The sequence below is a fragment of the Peromyscus leucopus genome, chromosome 8b (assembly GCF_004664715.2).
Source record: "Peromyscus leucopus breed LL Stock chromosome 8b, UCI_PerLeu_2.1, whole genome shotgun sequence".
NCBI classification, from domain to species: Eukaryota; Metazoa; Chordata; class Mammalia; order Rodentia; family Cricetidae; genus Peromyscus; species Peromyscus leucopus.
Window position 1 is genome coordinate 10,567,755 of NC_051086.1, and position 20,155 is coordinate 10,587,909.

General features: G+C 47.2%; 1 protein-coding gene across 16 annotated transcripts in view; it reads right to left on the minus strand.

Moving 5' to 3' along the window:
• Tenm2 (teneurin transmembrane protein 2) overlaps nucleotides 1–20,155 on the minus strand; it is a 1,236,692-nt gene that overhangs the window by 71,265 nt on the left and 1,145,272 nt on the right. For all 16 annotated transcript variants that reach the window (XM_028864303.2, XM_028864310.2, XM_028864309.2 and 13 more), the window contains one exon: nucleotides 476–686. In XM_028864303.2, the coding sequence (XP_028720136.1) occupies nucleotides 476–686 (211 nt within the window). The remainder of the gene's footprint in view (nucleotides 1–475; nucleotides 687–20,155) is intronic.

Here is a 20,155-nt window from a genome sequence, read left to right on the forward strand (position 1 = left end):
ATCACCCCAGGTACTCAATAAATTCCCATAACTGGCATTACTGTGACTTTAAGATGCTATGAATGATAGGTTATGTTATCACGTTAATAACAGCTTTCAAAAACACTCCATCGAATCAACTATTTCAGTAACGCTCAAACAAAAGCCTTTCTCAGAGGCATTAAAAAAGGGATTTAAATAATGACAAAGATGTCATAAAAGAATGGATCATAAAAATCATCTCAAAACTCAAAATCAACAGGTGTCATCGTCAGGTTCTGGGCTGAAGGTGGTCCACTCCGGCAGAGCAACCACAACTCTCCTCTAGCACCCCTACCAGAGTGAAGAAAGTGTCTTCAATGACTCATGTCAATAAGTTGCCTCAGGGGCAGTTTCCAGGAAATGGGTCCCAGAAAAAAAGACAGAGAACTTCCTTTGCTCTGACAGAGAAAGGAGTGGGGACCTCAGTGGCCTGCAGGGACAAAAGGATGCCTACCTGCTATTGAAGGGGTTGTCTCCAGGAATGATGTGGGTGCTGTCCTTGCCCGCCAAGAGCTTGATGCGATCATAGAAGGACTTCACTGCAGGCCAGTCTGTCTGGCCTTGCTGAATGATGTCCAAGGGGTCCCGGGACCCCCGACAGAGCAGGCTGTTCTGACAGGCTGACTGCAGGCAGCAGTCAGGGTCCAGGCAATCCACCAGGCCATCTGGAAGGGCAGAAACAGAGCCAGGGTCAGAGCACGGCATGGCACCAAGCCACTTGGAGATGCTGAGATGCTAACACGTTTGTTACCATCAAACCTTCCCATGGGCCCGAGACTGGCAGGTTTCACACAGCAAGCCTTGTATAATTGCAGCTTCCCCCATACAGAGAATAAACGACGGAAGGAAACAGCTGAAAATATCAACAGTGGTTTCTCTGGTGTGATCCTCTTTCTTTGCTTTATTGCATTTTCCTAAAATTCCTTCTTTTTACTACCACAAGCAGATATTATTAGAGTGACTGGGAATAAAACCCTGGACTTTTCTTTGAAATAACATAGCATAAAAATTGCCCAGAGACTGTTCCCAAGGGCCTGTGCCGATTGGGTATCTGCTAACCAAAGTGTGGGAGGCTGTCAATCTTCCTCCCTTGGAGAAAACCTCGCCAGCCCTCCTCCTCCTAAGCCAGGGGGAGGATTGTTGACAAGATGGAGGAGAACCAGGTGCTGTGAGTGTCACCTCTTCAAGGAAGTGTGGAAATGGCATCGCGTGTGTGGCCACCAGGAAAAGAAGTCACTTCCATTCTGTCTTCTTCTAGATTCCCAAGCTTTTACCCACTTTCCCAGGGTGCCCCTATTCACTAACCTGCCACACTCCCCACATTGGAGTGCTGTTTACATGCTGGGAATGGAACAGTAGGTACAGAATCATAGCACCTGTCTGGAAGGGAGAGACAGACAGGACAACCCACTGTTTAAAGCCCAGTTTAGGGGTGTTCTTTTTACCCAGGAAGCCCCCCTGGTGGTGCCACTGGCTAGGCTGGCATTACGCATTGTGGCTCACACCCCCCCATTTATATGCTGACATTCTAAACCACATTGAGAGGGGCCTTTAGGAAGGAACTGAGCTCTTAAGGCTCTCGTGGGTGAGTTAGTACTTCTGTAACGGGTACCTGAGGGAGTCTTCCGGCCCCCTTTCTGCCATCTGAGGACACTGAGAGGGAATTGGGCCATCATCTGACATTCAGTCCCCCAGGGCCTTGGCTTTGAACTTCCCAGTCTCAACCATGAGAAACAGGTGTGAACTGTGTAAGCCACACCCACTATGTTTTTTTTTTTTTTTTTTTTTTTTTTTTTTTTGTTATAGTAGCACAAAGTGATTGACTTTGCTAGGAGCCCCTGCCCTGTGCATCTCGGGTCCTGAAGGAATGGCTCACATTTAGATGTCCACAGACAGAATCAAGGACCTGCTCAGGCCTCCCCATGGACAGCCTCCAGAAGCAGGTTCCAGAATCTGCACATGCGTCATGATTCTCAGGTGATTCTAATGCACAATACATTTTTTAGAAACCATTATTGTTGACACTAACTTCCTCGTAGGGGAATTAATTACATCTTTATGTTTGCCTCCATATCTAGAAAAGAATTCAGTGAAAGATGAACAGGGCCTTATGAACTCTACATGTATGTCTCTCTCACAGTCCAGCACAGAACAGGACCCCCAACAAATGTTTGTTGAATGAGTGGATGACTCTTTCCATTCCTCACATGTTAGAGACGGCTGAGGATTAGAATGTTCAGGGCAATGTTTGCTCTTTGGAATTCCCTATCAGAATGAGGTTTTTGACTGGGCACGTGGTAGAAGAACTTGAGAATAATGTAGCTGAGGCCTCCTGAATTTGATAGCAAAGCATTTTTTTTGGGGGGGGGCAGGGAGGGGGAAATAATTAGCATCATAAAAGTGTGCTCTCCAATTCTGGACTATGCCATGACAAACACTTGTCCAAGACTGCTGAATCAGAGTCCTGGCTGTGGGCTTTAAATCTACAACAATGTATTTTTTTTGGCACCCCCTTTCCCTTTGGTTCCACTAATGAAATTGAAATATGTAATTTCATCAAAGTTCCTCAGTAATCTAGCAATTAATGTACAATTATTTTAATGCATTACTTTCTTTTTAGCAAACAAACAAATTAGGAGGTTGCGTGTTTTGTTTGACTTTAAATTACTGAAAGTAGCCTCTCATTTTCCACGTGGGTAAATGCTGCCGGTGTGCCCCGCAACACTTTCAGATTTACAAAATTTCCTAGAAATGCAGGCACAGGAGGGTGGGCAGGCAGGTGCGGTGTACATTGAGGGACTTTGGAAACCAAGGGTCTGAGTAGCTCAGCCCTGTGTGCTGGCTGAATGTGAGGCTCCCAGAGTCCAGGAAGGCTGAGGCCCCGGGAACAGTGCTGAAGGATGAACAGCATCTCGGCAGCGGGCTGATCCAGGAACATAGGCCCGGATCCACGGTCTGATTGCTCAATCTGGTATTCAAGGGCCATTGGCAGAACAAGGAAGAAAAGGGGAAGAAAAAAAAAAATAATTGCATTGAATTCTGCCGTGAACATCACGTCCGTGGATGGCCGCACTAGACAGAGGGAATCTACACAGAGCGCCTGCTTCGGGTTTTAAAAATAACCCGCTGAGATCCACACTTCTATTCAGCAGCCGAGAAGCTTCTCAGGTGAGAAGAACCCACTGCTGTTAGCACTATAGATTTCTTTTAAGGTCGCCGGCCTCTTCCCATTAGGAGCCCCATCCATCTCTGGTGGCCTTGCCCTTCTATGCCTGGGAAGGGTTTCTTCCTCCTCCAGCCCGTTGGCTACCCACCCCATATTACCAGCTAGAGGATGAGTATGCGTCCGGCTCAAATAACACCCCGAGACCGTTTTCCTATTAAGCACCAAGCATTCTGTCCCTCTTTCTGGACCTGCCACTACTTTCAATTTCCTCCTTGTTTTGTTGATACTTTTTTTTTTTCTTTAATCTGAGGTCCAGTCTGGCAAGCGACTAAACACACCAGCAAAGCAGAAGACAGATACGAAGAGAAGAAAAGAAAAGAGATATAAATGATCCCCTCCCACATATTGACATTTCTCTGCCTCAGTGGCAGCATTTGGGGTGTGGGTGTTATTAGGGCAGCAGTATACGCCGTGCCTGTAATGACCTCCTCATGCTGTGTGATCACTGGCTGCTGCCCCCAACACTTTCCAACGACACCGTGAACTTTAAATTGGCCCTCCAGTCTCCCAGTGGCCTGTCAGTCACGAGAATCGCCTCTTTATGCTAGCAAGCCCCTTGGATGGAGTCTGACATTGCAATCTTCAGTAAATTACTCTGTCACTGACAATCTCGCAGTTATCTTGAAAACAATCAAGCAGGCGATCAAACCACTCTGCATTGCCGGTTCAGGACCCGAGAGGCCAGGACATCTCCATCCAGCAGGGTGGGAAGCCGTAGGCCCTCTGATGACACTGTCCCATTTCTTTATTTATTTATATACCTACTTATTTGTTGGGCTGCATTTTTTTCCCCCTGCGGAGGGTAGGGATGCTGGTGGGGGAGGTTGGCAGCGACCCCTCCACAGGAGCTTCATTCTGACTCAGCAAGAGAGACTTCCCAGGTGGCCCACAGTGTTGACACATCTGCTCATATGCCCTCATCTGCTTCAGTTCACTCTGTGAAACATGGCCTTGGAGCCCGTTCTAGGTGCTTTCTCTTAGAACTGAGGCCAAGTCACAGTTTTGGCTGATTTTTCTATGCACATATATCATACAATAATTGGACTGGCATTTTCAGGAAAATGTGGGCGTGAAGAATCGTTCTGGGAACAAGATTGAGCCTATTTATTTATTTATATTCTAATATTAATTTAACTAATTCCAGTCACACCAAGGCTCTTAAGAAAATCACTTTTTTGTTTGTTTGTTTTTTGTTTTTTGAGACAAGGTTTCTCTGTGTAATTTTGTGCCTTTCCTGGAACTCACTTGGTAGCTCAGGCTGGCCTCAAACTCACAGAGATCGGCCTGCCTCTGCCTCCCGAGTGCTGGGATTAAAGGCGTGTGCCACCACCGCCTGGCAAAAATCACTTTTCTATTACTGTTGTTTTAATATAGGATCTCACGTAACCCAGGCTGGGCTAGAATTCACTCTGCATGTAGCTGAGGATGACCTTGAACTCCTGATTCTCCCGCTTCCACCTCTCAAGTACTGGGACTGTGATTGTATACAACCACACTGAGCTTAATTTTTTTTAAAGCATCACTTTTGATGAAGAGATAATCTTCTATGACAATCTAGTAATATGAAGTGAATTCTTTGGATTAGAAATCCTAACAGAGAAAGTCGCACACCTCACACAGAGTTGAGGTAAGAACCTGCTGCGTGGATTCAATTTCATCTTCCTTGGCCTCATCCTCACCGTGCAAGCTTGGGAAGATGAACAACTTTGTTGAACATCAGTCTGCTTGCCTTTAAAGCTGAATTATTAGGCTGGGCACGGTGGCACAGACCTTTAGTCTCAGCACTCAGGAGGCAGAGGCAGGCAGATCTCTGTGAGTTTGAGGTCAGCCTGGTCTACATAGCAAGTTCCAGATCCTCACTTCAACAACAACAACAACAACAACAACAACAACAACAACAACAACTGAGTTATCATAGTATATATGCTTCAGGGTTATGAAATAGGGAATAACTGACTTGATGTGTAGAATATCTTTTTTTTTTTTTGGTTTTTTCAAGATAGGGTTTCTCTGTGTAGCTTTGCGCCTTTCCTGGAACTCACTTGGTAGCCCAGGCTGGCCTCGAACTCACAGAGATCCACCTGCCTCTGCCTCCCGAGTGCTGGGATTAAAGGCGTGCGCCACCACCGCCCGGCTAGAATATCTTTTTATCATAAAGTACACTGTTAGTAAACTGTAGGTATCACTATAAACAGAAGTTCATTCTGTTTATAAAAACTAGACAGGAAAAGTAATGAAAGTAATACTCCTTTATACATAGAGTCATTCGTTAGGATGGGCCCTGGGCTGGTTAAATCCGGGCAAGCTTGCTAAATTCCAAATAGTGACAGGTTAGGAGTGACGAACCGTGAAAATAGACGTCACAGAGGAAGCAGTATTTTCATATTTTAAAAATTGGAGTCTTCACAGCAACTTTGCAAGGAAGAGGACTGCAACCCTGAAATTTCGGCCTGGGAACTGGAGTCTGAGTCTCTGATTGGCTACTGTTCAGAGGCTGTGGACAATGAACCGCTCTGGGTCTCTCCTCTCCCTTGAGTGCCAACCCAATTCTTGTGGAGATGACGGTGACAACGTGAGAAAGGGAATTCTCAGCCCTCAGGATCTGGTGTCCAAGTCTGTCTGGGCCTCCAACTAAACTCAGATAGAAAATGAAGGCAAGCCTATGGTGGCTACATCAGTACTGGGCACATATAAATAATTTCCTGTTCACTAGACAATACAGCACATTTCTCTTTGTACAGCATTTACGTTGTAGCAGACGTTACCTAGAGATGGTTCTGGAAGGCCCTGTGAGTTGTATGTAGGTGGGGAGAGCTCTGAATGTGGCCCAACACAAAGTCATAAATCTACTTAAAATTTTTTTATGACTTGATTGTCAAGCTATCAAAGATGAACTTTGTAAATCATGTGACATGACAATGTCAAAAGGCTGGGCACCCTTGCACAGGATTCAGGAAGATGTGAAGAGGTTACCATGGAGACACTACACTTTTCCCATAAGGAATCTGAGCATTGGGGATTTGGTATCTGTGGGGTCCTGGAGTAAACTCCCTACGTATACTGAGGTACGACTCGTGGCACTTGGAGCAGTACCTGGTACCGTGAGTGCTCAGAGACTGAACTGCCATCATCATCCTACAGAGGAAGAAACTGAAGCTTGGAAGGCTGAGTCCGTCTCAGTCAAGCAGCTAAGAAGCAGGAAAAGGCAGCCAATAATAGCATTTCCATTACTGGAAAGAGATGCTTCCCCACTAAAGGAAGTCAGTAGACAAGGTACTTGGCTAGTCATCCAGGGAAACACGAGAGACTTAATCACTTCTGAAGGCCTGTCTACCGCTCCAGTTGGGAAAGAACTGGGCTGGTTGACATGGGCATCTGAAAATGTGAACACGAGAAACAAAGTGCCTGGGAATTCATTCCTAGAACCGGGCTGCCGAGGCACTCCCCCGGCATTCACCTGTGAGAGTCAAACCATCACGTTGAGTTGACACATACCTTCTGGGATGGCTGTAGGCTTGTGTCAGCCATCTCCAGGCCCTATCTGCTTTGCTCTGCTGGATTCTAAAAGGGGCGCTTGCGTGCTCTAGAGACTGCAGCTCTAACTTAGTGAACGCTGACCAGTAAAGACGAGCCCTGGTTGGCGGCAGGAGGCCCCTCGCACACAGGGGAGCACTCATAGTCAACATTTGGGCATTTCAGAGTTGGTAAAACATGTAGTGTATCTTTTTGCCCCCCAAAAGGCTGCCGGCGTCTTTGACTTTAGCCTTTTAAAGTGAAGGGCTCTAGGATGTGAGGATGTTTATTTCACATGTTTTCTTCTTTGAGCTTTGTAAACTTTGGGAGAGTCTGGCGTTTTGGTCAGTTTGGTGGCATCTTGTGTCTTGCTATGCATGTGACTTCGTCTTTGACCTCCATGAACTATGTGGCTTTCCTAAGCTTTAAAGGCTTAGAGGGACACCTGTGTTTACTTTCCTTGGGTTTGTTTTGTCACAGGGTAGCACAAAGTGACCTCAGTGACTTAGGGCAGGTGCCATGGCTACACTATGAATGTCTATATGCAGCGCTGGTTTGGAGCCTGTTTAAAGTGCAGATTTTTGATGGGCAATGTGGCTTAGTGGGTAAAGGCACTTGCTGCCAACCTGACGACCTGAGTTTGATTCCCAGGACCCATGTGGTAGAAGGACTAAACCAATCTCCATATGCTGGCCTCTAATCGTCACCCAGGCACACACACGTACAAAATAAATACATGTAATTATTTTTTAGAGCTCAGCTTTTTCCAGACTGTGGTTTGAAAGGACACGTCAAAAGGATGCACTATCACTCATCAGTCTTTCTATCCTATTCATTGGGCCTGCAGGCTAAGTAGAGGGTTGGCTAAAACCATGGGCTTTGAAGAGTACATACCGATCCATTGACAGGGTGCTCAAGAACAGACACAACTAATTACAATAGGTTAAAAATTATAGTTTCCTCTTCTGGGAGGTATTGGCTGGGGAAAAGCCCAGGGGAACTTTCTGGGCACTCTACACATTTTTGCTTCTCATCTCGGCCAACTAGCTAGAAAGGCAATTTCAGCAAGTGGTGACTAGCAATAACGGTACTGAACAGGAATAGTGGGTGATCAGCTGAGATGAGATACTTAGGAGACTTAGGAGATTGGGAGCACCCACTCACAGGCCAAGGGCCTCTGAATCATTGCTCTATTTCTTTTCTTTCTTTCTTCTTCTTCTTCTTCTTCTTCTTCTTCTTCTTCTTCTTCTTCTTCTTCTTCTTCTTCTTCTTCTTTTTTTTAACTTTCTTGGGTTTTCTGGGCAGCCATGGTTTGTTTACCCACAGAGACATTGGTATTTACCAGTTTTTCATTTCCCTCAAGAAAAATGCAGCTAGTACAGGTGACAAACCCAGGACATCTTAGGACTGATGATGGCGAGGTGACAGGAAAGCTAACGGAGCAGAGAAGGAGGCCAGAGACACTCAGTGGGGCCAAGGAATGTGGTGCTTTGCTCTGTGATGGAAATGGAGGAGAGGGGTGGAGTGTCTGGTTGGCAAGCCCCCCCCCCCCGCCCCTCACTGGTCCCTATGGACTTTTAGGGAGAAGGCAGCCGTGGAGTAGATTTTGTCTTGCAAGATAGGATGAGCAGTATCCTCCTAAAGTACACGGGACCCCCAACAAGTATACTTTGGCCAGTCCTCTGTTAATATAGGCAATCGCCTAGTAACAGTGAATGTTGTTGAGGCAACCCAGTCTCTATGAGACTGCAAAGGGAATACTGCTCCCACCAGCAAAGGCTGTCTGTGGCTCTTTGGAGCTGGGGCTGGCCCCTCAGCCCTCGGATGATACACTGAGGTTGTATACATCAGACACTGAGAAACTTGCTGAAAAGCATCAATGTCTCACTGGAGCCCACAAAGCCAAGCAAAGGCTGAACAAAAATCTTCTGCTAGGCATCTTGTCGGCTTTAGGGGTTTCAGACCCCCCAAAACATACCTGAACCTGTAGCCACACTGGAAACCAGAAACAACAAGACTGACGGGAACATCTGTGTTACAAGGCGTGGAAATTTTGTGTACACATTGGTACACTGACAAGCCACCCCTCAATGATGGGTAATTATCTGTGATGGTGAGCTTGTCTCCTGGGGAAGACATGATCATTTTATGGGGACCAAATTGCTCCCCTCAAGGGATGACAAAGGCAACTTCCTTTAATTACCCTGAATGGAAATGACAATCACCCAGAACACACTTGGACAAAGACTGTGTGATTATGTATGATCCTCATTTCCACCTCAGTTCTGCCTCTGTTTAAGCCTAAGGCTCATGTAGGTGCCTCAAAGGCAGAGCTGTGTTGTGGAATACCTTTACCTATAGCTTGTGCCACACCGATTGGCTCCTTTATCCATCATTCACCATGAACTGTCTCCTTAATTGGTATATTGGGATGTGGGGCCTGGTCCACCCTCTTGGGACTCCTGGAGTTGGGGCTAAGACTCTGCTATATTCCAGATTAACTCTTGGAATGAGTTAATCTGGTTGACTCTGCATGCATAAAGAGTGGGTAAAGGATGGTAGACATTTCAAAGGTACCCTGATGGGAGACAGGGAATTTACATAGGGGGGTCCCACCAGGTAACATGCTGATTCTCCAAAGCACAGGACACACAAAGATGGGGTACCTAGCTTCTCCCCAACTTGTTCATGGTGACACTGACTCACGGCCCAGTTAAACAAAAGGCAAATAGACATGCATAGACCTTAGAATTAGAACATTCTGGCTTTCAAAGCAGGTCTCTCATTCCCTGGGCAAGTGAACTCACTTTCCCAATCTACAGAATGGACTTACGCTAAGATTACCCACTACCTTGACATGCAGAGAACCATAGGATGGGGCCCACATGAAGACGGACACACGGCTCGGTGAGTGATGCTTCTTAATGATATTTCCTGCTCTCCCCCATAGAAAGGCATTGCTCCATTTGCATTTTCCCCTATGCCTGCTGACAAGTTGGAAGTGAGGCATAATTGAAAGTATTCTGGCTTGATGTAACTAAGAAGTGAAAGGTGCAGGCAAGGCTGACTTGATTTAACCCGGCAGTATGAGATTAGTTCTTCATTGCCTGTGTTAGGTCTCCCGCCTTGCCAACCTCTGAAAGCAATAGATTGGCTGACAGGGTGCTCATTTGGAAGGTTTCACCTGCCATTAATACCCTGGCTGCCTGACGGACCGTCGTTCCTCAGGCGGCCTGCTCTCCCTCCGTGGAGCACGGCCATTCTTAAATATTGCGAGGAGGAGGAGGAGGACCGTATTTGCACTCCTGGAAGGAAGGCCTGTTGGAGGTTTTCCTCTTACTTCATGCCAATTCTTTGTGTCAGTCTCGGAGTTCCGGGGCCAGAGAGTCTTGCCCCAGAGCACCTTCTGCTTTTCTTATGACTTAGCAATGGAAGATCAGTCAGGCTCGACCAGAGGCCTGGCAGAGCGGAAGCCTCTCTGCAAGCTGCTTTGCCAGCTTTCCTGTTCTGGGGGAGGGGTGTGGGAAAGAGAGAGCAGAGTCAGCTAGGAGAGCCACAGGGCTCTGTTGACCACGGCAAGGGTGTGATTCGGGTGGGACCTCTCTTCCCCATGTCTCTAGCCCTGCCTGGAGACCACTGGAGGATGTTTTCCCACCAAATCCTTAATATTCACCCGCTTCATTTATTTTGGTGAACCTTCTTTACCAAACTCTAAATACCTTCCCCCCTAACAAAACACAAAAACACCCAACAAAATCTGTTTGGGACTCCAGGTGGGGCTTGAGGATCTTTATTATTTATAAGTTCTCTGATGATGGGGATGTTTGTTCTGAGCACTGACTTCCCAGTATCCACCATCTAAAGCAGCCGTGCTCACGTACTTTGTTACCTGGCCCGGAGAACAGATGTTTTTGCATTCCTTATGTTACCCTAGATCTACAGAATCATTGAGATAGAGATGGGGAATCTGTATTTTAAGGGAGGCCCCTAGGTGTTGCTTTGCTTCTCAAAGCTTAAGAATTCTTGCCCTGAATTACTGCAAAGGCCCTTTAGACATCTAAGGAAGTACACACAGTCCTGGGGGACTATGCCAGCTTTTCCAATCTGCGTCTCCCGTAGGATATTATCAGGGGTTTCCTGCAATGCAGAAATGGAGGTGGTGGGCAGGGGAATCTATGTTCGAGTACAACCAGGAGACATCAGTTAAACGATAGGAAATTTAAGTTCTCGCAGCAGAACTTTTCAGAGCCCTTGAAATGTAAATACACACAACTCTGTAATGCCACAGTTCCGTGGATGCCCTTCTTGATGGAGGATCCGTTTGGTCCAGAGAAGTCTCTGCCATATAGCCTAAGAGCATCTGAAGGCATTCTGTGGGGAGAGGGGGCCTTGTTCTTAGAAGGGCCAACCGAACCTCCCTGTCCTCCACGTGACAAGCAGCATCTTTGTCCCCTCTTGACTTTGCAGAGGGTAGAGGCCATCAGTGACCAGGCCCAACACAAACTGCATTAGCCTGACAAGCATGTCCCTTCAGGGGAACCGTGCTTTGTCCCTACTCTCTGTCTTCTTTTGGCTTCCTCAATACCCTGAGGTGGCCTTGAGTGTGGGGAGGGGGCAGTGCCAAGTGACAACATCCTGGGGACCACATGTTAACGAAGCATCACAAACCTGGCATTGTGGTACAACTTGGTTAATGCCGCCGAGTTACGAAACAACTGCCCAGACCATCTCATAATGTTTTGTTTAAGTTCACGGTTTTGTGTTGGGCCGCACTCGCTGATGCTCTTGGCGGGACGGAGCCTGCAGGCTGGAGCTCCCGAGCTGGCATTACAGGCAAGCATGTCTTGTGAGAGCGGATAGTTGGTGCTTACAAAGAACTTCCAAGGTGTCAGGGACTGTGCAATGCAGTTTTCATATATTCCCCTGTGAGGCCCCGGGGTCCCAGGCATCAGGGCTGTCATTTGCAGTGGCAGAGCAAGAGACCGAGACACGGGTTAGATGACTTGCTGAAGTGGCTAGGCGGTATTCGAACAGGGGGTCTGCTGCTCCTGGAAGCCATGTCTTACATATGGCTGCGGTTTGAGGCTATGCTTCTCATTAAACACCCCCCTTTCCTGAGGGCTATTGGACCACTGAGCCATGCTTTGAGCCTGCCTGTAATCCTTACACCTAAGGCCTACACCTAAGTCAATTGGAAGACCAGTAACTAGAATACATATTTGTATTGGGCTATGGAATATCTAGTCAGTCTTCCACTCTAGATCTTCACTTACATCCAGCTTACAGTCTGACTTGGTAGGCAGCCACTGGGCTGGCCCTGCAGCAGCTCTTCAAGATTCTGCATGTTTACCCACACTACACCGTGAATCCTTCATCCAGCCATGATCATTCACATAGGTTCTTAGGAACCTCCCAACTGGGTTCTGCAGTCTCCATTTTGCAGATGGAAAAACTGAGGCTCAGAGAGCAATTGGGTTCTCCCCAAGTACACAGAACTGACAAGTTAATGGATGCATGATTCCACATTGGCCATCTGCTTTCACCTCTTGACTTCTACTCTTGATTCTTATGGGAGGCTGAGAGGGTCAGAGCACATCAGGATTCCTTCCCTCTGAATGTTGAGGCTGCAGCAAACCTCCTCAGCTTCTCATCTCTGCCCCTCTCTCCTCCCTTCTTTTTCTGTCCCCCTGTCCTTTTCTTGGTGTACCCTTCCTTCTTTCCACTCTTGGCTAGCTGACTTCCTCTAACCCAGAAGCGGCTTCTAGACATGATCTCATGTGATCAGTAGTTCGGCACCACAGATGAACCCTGACCCAGCATATACTCACCCCTGTTAGCCCACAGCCATGTTTGATACACCACAGGGACTTGTGTCCTGGCTGCTGCTGTCTACCCCTTGACTGTTATGAAAGCCACTGGCCATAAAGAGCAGGGCCTCTGATCCCAGCCCCAAGTGCTCGCCTCCCTCCGCCTGCTCCTCCTGGCCTCTCAGAGCCACCCCCTCCCCTGCCCTGCTCCTCATCAGCTTGCATTTTTTTCCAGAGCCTGCTGACAGGTCAGACAGACGGAGCCTGATGGCCATGCAGCCTAGGCCCAGCAGGGGGTAGCAGCCTGGTGGGGTGCCAGACAGTGACCTGCTGGGTCCTTCAGAAAAACAGGGGCTGTCACAGTCAATGCTGTGGAGCAACAAGCTGGAACAGCTACTTTCTGCCCGAGGGGAGACCTGGGGCTGTCCATGGTGTCTAGGATGGGCCTCAGAGTTGAGACTATTGGGGCATAAACACGCTTCTGACTGCTGGCTGGGAGGAGGGACTGGACTCGGTTATCATACGAGCTTTCGGCTCGATTGGGACGGTAGAGAGAACTAATTTAGAAACTGATCCCTTCCTAAAGACTCCTGCGCCAGGCACTGGACCCAGAGCTCTCAGGAGGAACTTTTTTCGCCTTCCTGTCTCTTCTGTGGGGTGGGTGCCACGAGCCAATGTTACACAGCCAGTTATGGTTGTGAGGTCTGGAGACAGGTGACATGCATCCCACAGACTGACTGTGTGCAGACATTGGCTGCAGCCTATTAGCTCTGTGGCCCTGGGCTTCTGACGTCACTGCCTCAGTTTCTTATCTATTGAACGGTACTAATCATCGCGCCAGTTTGGCAAGGATGTCACCAAAGATTAAGCCTTTTTTTACCAAAAGCTTTTAGTGGATGGTGACCAGTTGTTCCCACCCACTTGACAGCTGGAGAAAGCCAGTCAGAGAGAGAGAGATGAAGGCTTGTGGGAAGGAAGGCTGGGATTCAGTGGGCCCACCTCAGCCTTCCCCACCATGCGACACCTTGCCCAGTGAGTGATACTGAGATGTCAGAGTCAAAGCTATCCTCAGTACTTCTGCGTTTCTTCCTGTCTTAATGGATAATTCTGGGGTACACTATATTTTTTTTGTCACTGAGACAAAATGCCTACTGAAACCCGCCTAAGGAGAAAGGATTTATCTCAGCTATGGTTTCAGCCATGACAGGCTTGCTTCTCTGTTATGGGCCTGTGGTAAGGTAGGAGAGCATGGCAGAGGAAAGTCCCTCACCTCAGGGTGTCTGGAAAGCAGAGAGGAGACAGGAGGGGGCTGGTGACAAAGGACAGTCCCTAAGAATGTGGCCTTAGTAGCCCACTTCCTTCAAATAGGCACCAACTTCCTTCAAGTAGGCCACTACCTCCTGATCGTGCTAGCGTGTTATGAATCCATTATTGGATGGATCCATCGATGGAGGCAGAACTCTCATAATCTAATAACCTGTCAGTCAGTGACTGACTCCAGCAGCTGAGGACTGTGCCTTTAACATATAAGCCCGTGGGGACCATTTTACATAAAACTATAACAACCTTAACACTGGGCTTGTGTCCCCAAGGAGGTCACTGTACAGGACAAAATGACCTTGGTAAGAGCAGTGAACAGTCCAGCCACGTGCGAGTGTCTTACTGAAAGGAAATAACGAATCTTACATTTGGATTTTTCTTTTTGCATTAGTGAAGTGGCTTCAGTGATATAAAGTGACTTAGGTTTAGGTTTACTGCCTTTTAAAAACGATAGTATTTATTATTATTATTATCATCATCATCACTGGAGAATTGCTTAATGCACTGTGAAAGTTTTTTTTCAATTTGATACAAACTAGGGACACCTGAGGCGAGGGAATCTCAAGTGAAGAACTGTCTCCATCAGACAGACTATAGGCAAGTCTGTGGGAGCATTTTCTTGATTGGTTGTTGATACAGAAGGGGGGTGCCACCCCTGGGTACATAGTCCTAGGTCGTTTAAGAGAGCAAGCTGAACAAGCTACAGAGAGCAAACCAGTTCCTCCATGGCCTCTGCCTCAAGGTTCCTGCCTCTAGGTTCCTGCCTTGAGTTTCTGCCTTGAGTTCCTCCCTGACTTCCCTAGGTGATGGACTGGGTCCTGTAAAGTAAAATAAATCCTTTCCTCTCCATGTTTCTTTCTGTCATGACATTTATCGCAGCAATGGAAACATGCCCAGGACATGCAGATAGTGCATTTTGATCATATTTACCCCAGCTCTTCCACTAACCCCTCTCAGACCCCACTCCACTGCCTTCCAACTTTGTGTCCTTGACATTTATTTATTTATTTATTTGCCCACTGATTCTGACTTGTTCTGCCCATTACTAATGGAGGTGGGGCGTCCCGTGGAAACTCTCTCTCCTTCAGTCGCCCTCGACTGTCTATAGCTCCCGAGTTAGGGGTGGGGCTTATGAAGGCGTCACTGCTTGAAGCAGCGATACTTTGTAATCCTAACATGAAATTTATTCATCCCTAAATAATCTACTAAATAAAAGCTGCCGTTTTATAGCCTTCTCATGGAGGCCAGTGTTTATCAGTTCATGCCACAGAGTTGATGATGACAGAAGAGGACTTGAGGACATGAGCTAGACCATGAGGGGGCAAAGCAGATGGTAAACAAAGGGATGCATGCCAGATGCTGAGGGAGTGAGAGTGCCTTCGAGACGCGGAATGAGGCAATGGGAACTAGGAGAGGATGTTGGTGGTGAGGACTGGTGAGGGGAGGGGCATCAGGGAGGGCTTCAGGGAGGAAGTGGTATCTTGGTAAAACCTAAGTGGCACGAGGACATCAGTCCCAGAAACATCTGGAGGAAGAGCCTTCTAGGAAGAGGAGACAGATGTGCAAAGCCCAGGGTGGGAATGTGTTTGAGAGTTGGAGGATCCAGCGGGCAGGTGAGGGCAGAATGGAGGGAGGAAGATGCAGAGGAAAGGGACCAGAGGGGAAACAGCAGCTTGCCCACACAGAGCGCCGGGAACTGCTGCAGGAGCCTGCCTGGCGTTCTATGTTCTACGGGAGATGAGGAGGCTTGAACAAGGATGTGCTGTGCTTTCACTATTAAGAGGACTCTTCTTGAGCTGGAGAGATGGCTCAGAGGTTAAGAGCACCGACTGCTCTTCCAGAGGTCCTGAGTTCAATTCCCAGCACCCACATGGTGGCTTACAACCATCTGTAATGAGATCTGGCACCCTCTTCTGTATACATAATAAAAATCATAAAAAAAAAAAACTTATATATAAAAAAAGAGGACTCTTCTTATGGTTCTGTGTAGATTGGGCCAGAAACTGGAGGACTAACCAAACAGGCCAGTGAAGTTGGTAGCATGATCTGGGAGAAGTTGGTGGAGGTGAAAAACACTCACGTGCCGTGCTTAGCGATAGAGGCTGGAGGGGCTGGGCCAGTTGACTATGTCTAGCAACATGCATAGTAGTTGGCATGTGTCAGAGACCAATGGCATGGCCACCTCAGGAGACTGTGGCAGTCGGCAGATGATGACGTCAGTAGTGTTTGTTAGAAGATGGCTTCTTCCCACACCTGTCCTTTATTACAACCCCCCTGAAAGAGGAAGACAGATCTCTGGATCCACTGAACCCAAACTCTAGAGATGGCACCTAACTGTCTATGCCTGAGTCTTGTCATTTGGTTCTGACTCTGGCTCACCTTGCTGTGCGTCCTGAGTTCACTCAACAGTGGCTTCCCAAACCCTTTAAGGTAGAGGCCACCCTTAGCCCATTTTACGGAGGACAAAATGGAGGCTCAGAGAGATGGAGTGACCTGAGTTGACACTGTTCATGGGGGACCGAGCTGTGAGCATGGGGTTCTCTGACCCCGACACTTCTTTGTCAGCCTGCCTGCCTCTTCTCCCCATGGGGATAGAATGCCCATACAGGCAGTGGAGGGCCACAAAAAAGACCATACTTTCTTTTTGGCCAATGGTGTATTGACTCAAAGAGATAGATAATCATCTGTTTGTAGGAAGCGTCTGGCTGTAAGTTTAGAGAGAAAGGTGCAGGGATGCAAAAGCTAAGACTTGAGACACGACACAGTGCTCCACATGACACCATGCTCCTGTGGCATACACGTTCATCTGACTTGCTCACAGCCCTGTTTCCACAGCTCCTGCATCTTCTATTGGAAGGGCCCCAGGCTCCTCGGAAGTGCTCCCTCCTCTCGGTCTTTCAATGTCTAGTCCCTTTACCCACAACGCTTTTCCCTCATTCTGTATCTTTTTTCCTAATGTCTATTACAATTTAAGATCTATTTATTTATTTAGAGATAAGGTTTCATTCTAGCCCAGTCTGGTCTGGAGCTTACTATGTAGCCCAGGATGACCTTGAATTTCTGGTGATCTTTTTTGCCGCAGTCGTTAAAAACATTCGTTTTTTTTTTGAGACAGGGTCTCATGTACTCAGGCTAGCCTTGAACTCTGTAGCCAAGGCTAGCCTTGAACTCTTGATATTTCTGCCTTCACCTCCCAAATGCTGGCACTATAAGCCTTCACTGCCATGTGCATTTCACCTACTTTGGAAGTCTCTGATGACCTTCTGCTGAGGACTCAAAGCCCCTTGACATTTTTTCTGTTGTGAACCCTTAACACATTGTGATATAATGATGCATTTAATGGATATTTTACCACCATCAATCCATGGACTCTTTGCAGGCTGAGTCTGAGTCTCATTCATTCATGTGCCTAGGGATTGAGTATGGGCATACACAAATGAATTTTGAGTCATTCTGACATGAGGTGTGGCTGCATTGGGGTTGTTGTTTGCTATTGGCTTCATCAATGACAAGTGATCTGAACAGGGCTGAACTGAAGGCAAAAAGAGAGATGGGCCTAGGGACCCAGCTAAAGGACACACTTACTGTCAGGTGCGTTAGACACAGTCACTCATCCTAGCCTAGGTCTGGGGCTGATGCAGATCACTGCTTAAACACTAGTGGTAGATTCCTATTTTCCCAGGGCCACTGGATCCTTTGGCTGGTTGCACAGCAAGAGAAAAAAACAGATTAGATTGTGAGCCAGAAACCTTGGATTCTGGTCTGCCCTGCTTGCTATTTGTCCTTGAAGAAATTACTTTGCTTCTCTGGATTTTGTAGCTGCTGTGGACTATGAAAAACTAGATAAAGTAAGTATTTTATTTTCCTTTAATTTAGTTACTTTGAGATTGAATGTCATCATCTAGCCTAGGATGACCTTGAACTCAAGATCCTCCAGCTGCAGTATTTCAAGTGCTGGGATTAAAGGCATGGACTACCATGCCCGGGAGTATTGCATATTTTAGCCATTTGGTACCTGGCAGTCCCAAAGACCCATGGAGGAAATATCCCACGACTCTATGAATGGCTATCCATTTAGTGTATGTGACCTCAGAATGTCAGAAACCTGTGTAGGGAGGTGGAGTGGTGAGGGACAGACTTCTAATGACATTCCTTAAAGAGAGCGAGAAAGGAGAGAACTATCCCAGAAAGATTTGCTGCTCCCTGTGAGTAAGGAGAAAGGGAAGCTTGAAGCACAGAGGGCCGGGGAACCTTGTCATTGTCTTTGGATTCACATTTGGCTACACGGGTCTGGCCTCTCTCCAATCCCCTAGAGCTCTTGGCTGAGAAGATGGAAAAGCAGAGAAAAGAGCACAGGCCTTGGGCAGCTGCTCTTGCTGCGCTGCAGAGAACGCCTTGCTATTTAGAGTCCAACTGTTCCACTTTCCCCCGCTCGCCCCTGGCATTCCAGTGCATAAGCACTTTGTGGGGGAAAAATGCATTCTAAATCCCTAACCGGGGGAAAGAGCTGATGCTGATGGTGGCTTTCGGCACGCTCAGAACTTGCGTTTCTGTGGGACCGAGGCTGCGCCAGTCCCTGGGTCGGCCCTGCTCCAGCAATGGACACAGCACTCAGATGCTGGGGAGCCTTCAACCTGAGGAGGGCTCTTGACCTGTGTTCTGGATCCTGGCAGGGCTGCGCTGTGCCCCTGGGACCATGGACAAGCTGTTGTACTTCTCTTTCAAAGTATGGCCATGGATAATTTGGGCCACGTCAGTAAAGTCTTAGCACATGCCTGAACCAGGGAAAGTGTTTAATGCCTCTCAGACCTTGGGCGTCATATACTTTGACATCAGGGCAAAGGATATCCTATTTTGGGACCAAGTGGCTTTCCCACGTACCTGTGCTTCTAGAGGAAATGTTTCTCAGCTTCCCTGTTATTTCCTCATAGGGCGGGGTTACTCCTATTTGTGGGCAGCCTTTCCACACATGAAGATGGCTAGCAGCAACCTAGGTGTCACCCAGTCGCCTTTCTTATTCGTCTTCACTTAATGAATGCTTTCAGACATCACTAGTGATTTCCTGGAGAGCATGGTTACCTCTGATAGGAGACCACTGATGGGGGTCCAGACTGTGGGGAACACAGAACTAATGAACATGGTGCCAGGGCTTCAGACTGCAATCAGGTGGAGTCCCTGGCCAAGACAAAACTCCCAGGAGTCAATTCAGTGATATAAATGTTACCCTTGGACCACTAGTTTAATCTGTGATTTAATTAAATCTCCAGTGATTTAAATGACTAGCACTAAAAATTATTTTAAAAAAAAAAAGTGTCTGTGGGGAGGTGCACATGAGTGCAGGTGCCGGTGGAGGCCAAAAGAGGGTGCTGCATCCCCTGCAGCTGGGGTGATGGGTGGTTGTGAGCCTCTCAACGTGGGTCCTGGGGCTTTGGCAGGAGCAGCGAGCTCTCTTAGCTACTGAGCATCCGTCCAGCTCCCTGATTAGCACTGCACAGATTAGGCATCTTCATTGCAGTTTTATGATGAATATTGGATTTGTCATCTAATCAGGTGAAAGAAACCCAATCTCTTAAGAGACACTTACTAACCATTTAAAGTACAGAAGACTTGATTAGGAAAGACTGGAGGTGCTATGTTAGGTAAATGCGTGAACTTGGAATGTCTTAAGAAAATTGATGGTTCAATCCATTTTACCAGGAAAGGGTTTTCAGTGGGCAAGTTTGGTCTTTGAAGGGTTAATTTTGCTTCCTTTGAGTTCTCATACAGATTCTGCCCTTGCTCTGTTCCTTTCTGGAAACATGTTAGTGTTTTAGAAGGAATAAGGCCATGGCTTTAGAGATGGAAAGTTGCACATCCCAGAAGTTGGCTGAAAGGCCTATTTCGAGTCTTATTTTCTTGACTCCCCATATTTGTTTCTGTAAAATGGAAATACAGTCACCCCTCCCTCTCTTTGGGCTTTCCATTCATGCATTCAACCCAAAATGAATAAGACGTATTCAGAGGAAACAATGTCCTCTGTATTGAACAGGTACATACGCACTATCCTTTTATGTCATTCACGGGACAGCAATTATGTATCTAGCATCACATGGTAGCAGGTAGTATTGGTAATCTAGAGATGATTTAAACACACAGGAAGATCTATGCAGGTAATACATAAATGCTACACTAATTTATATAAAGGACTTAAGCATCCTCTTATTTTGATATCCATACAGTGTAGTAAAACTAGTCCGTAGGAGACAGCAAAGGATGGTTGCCGTATGGT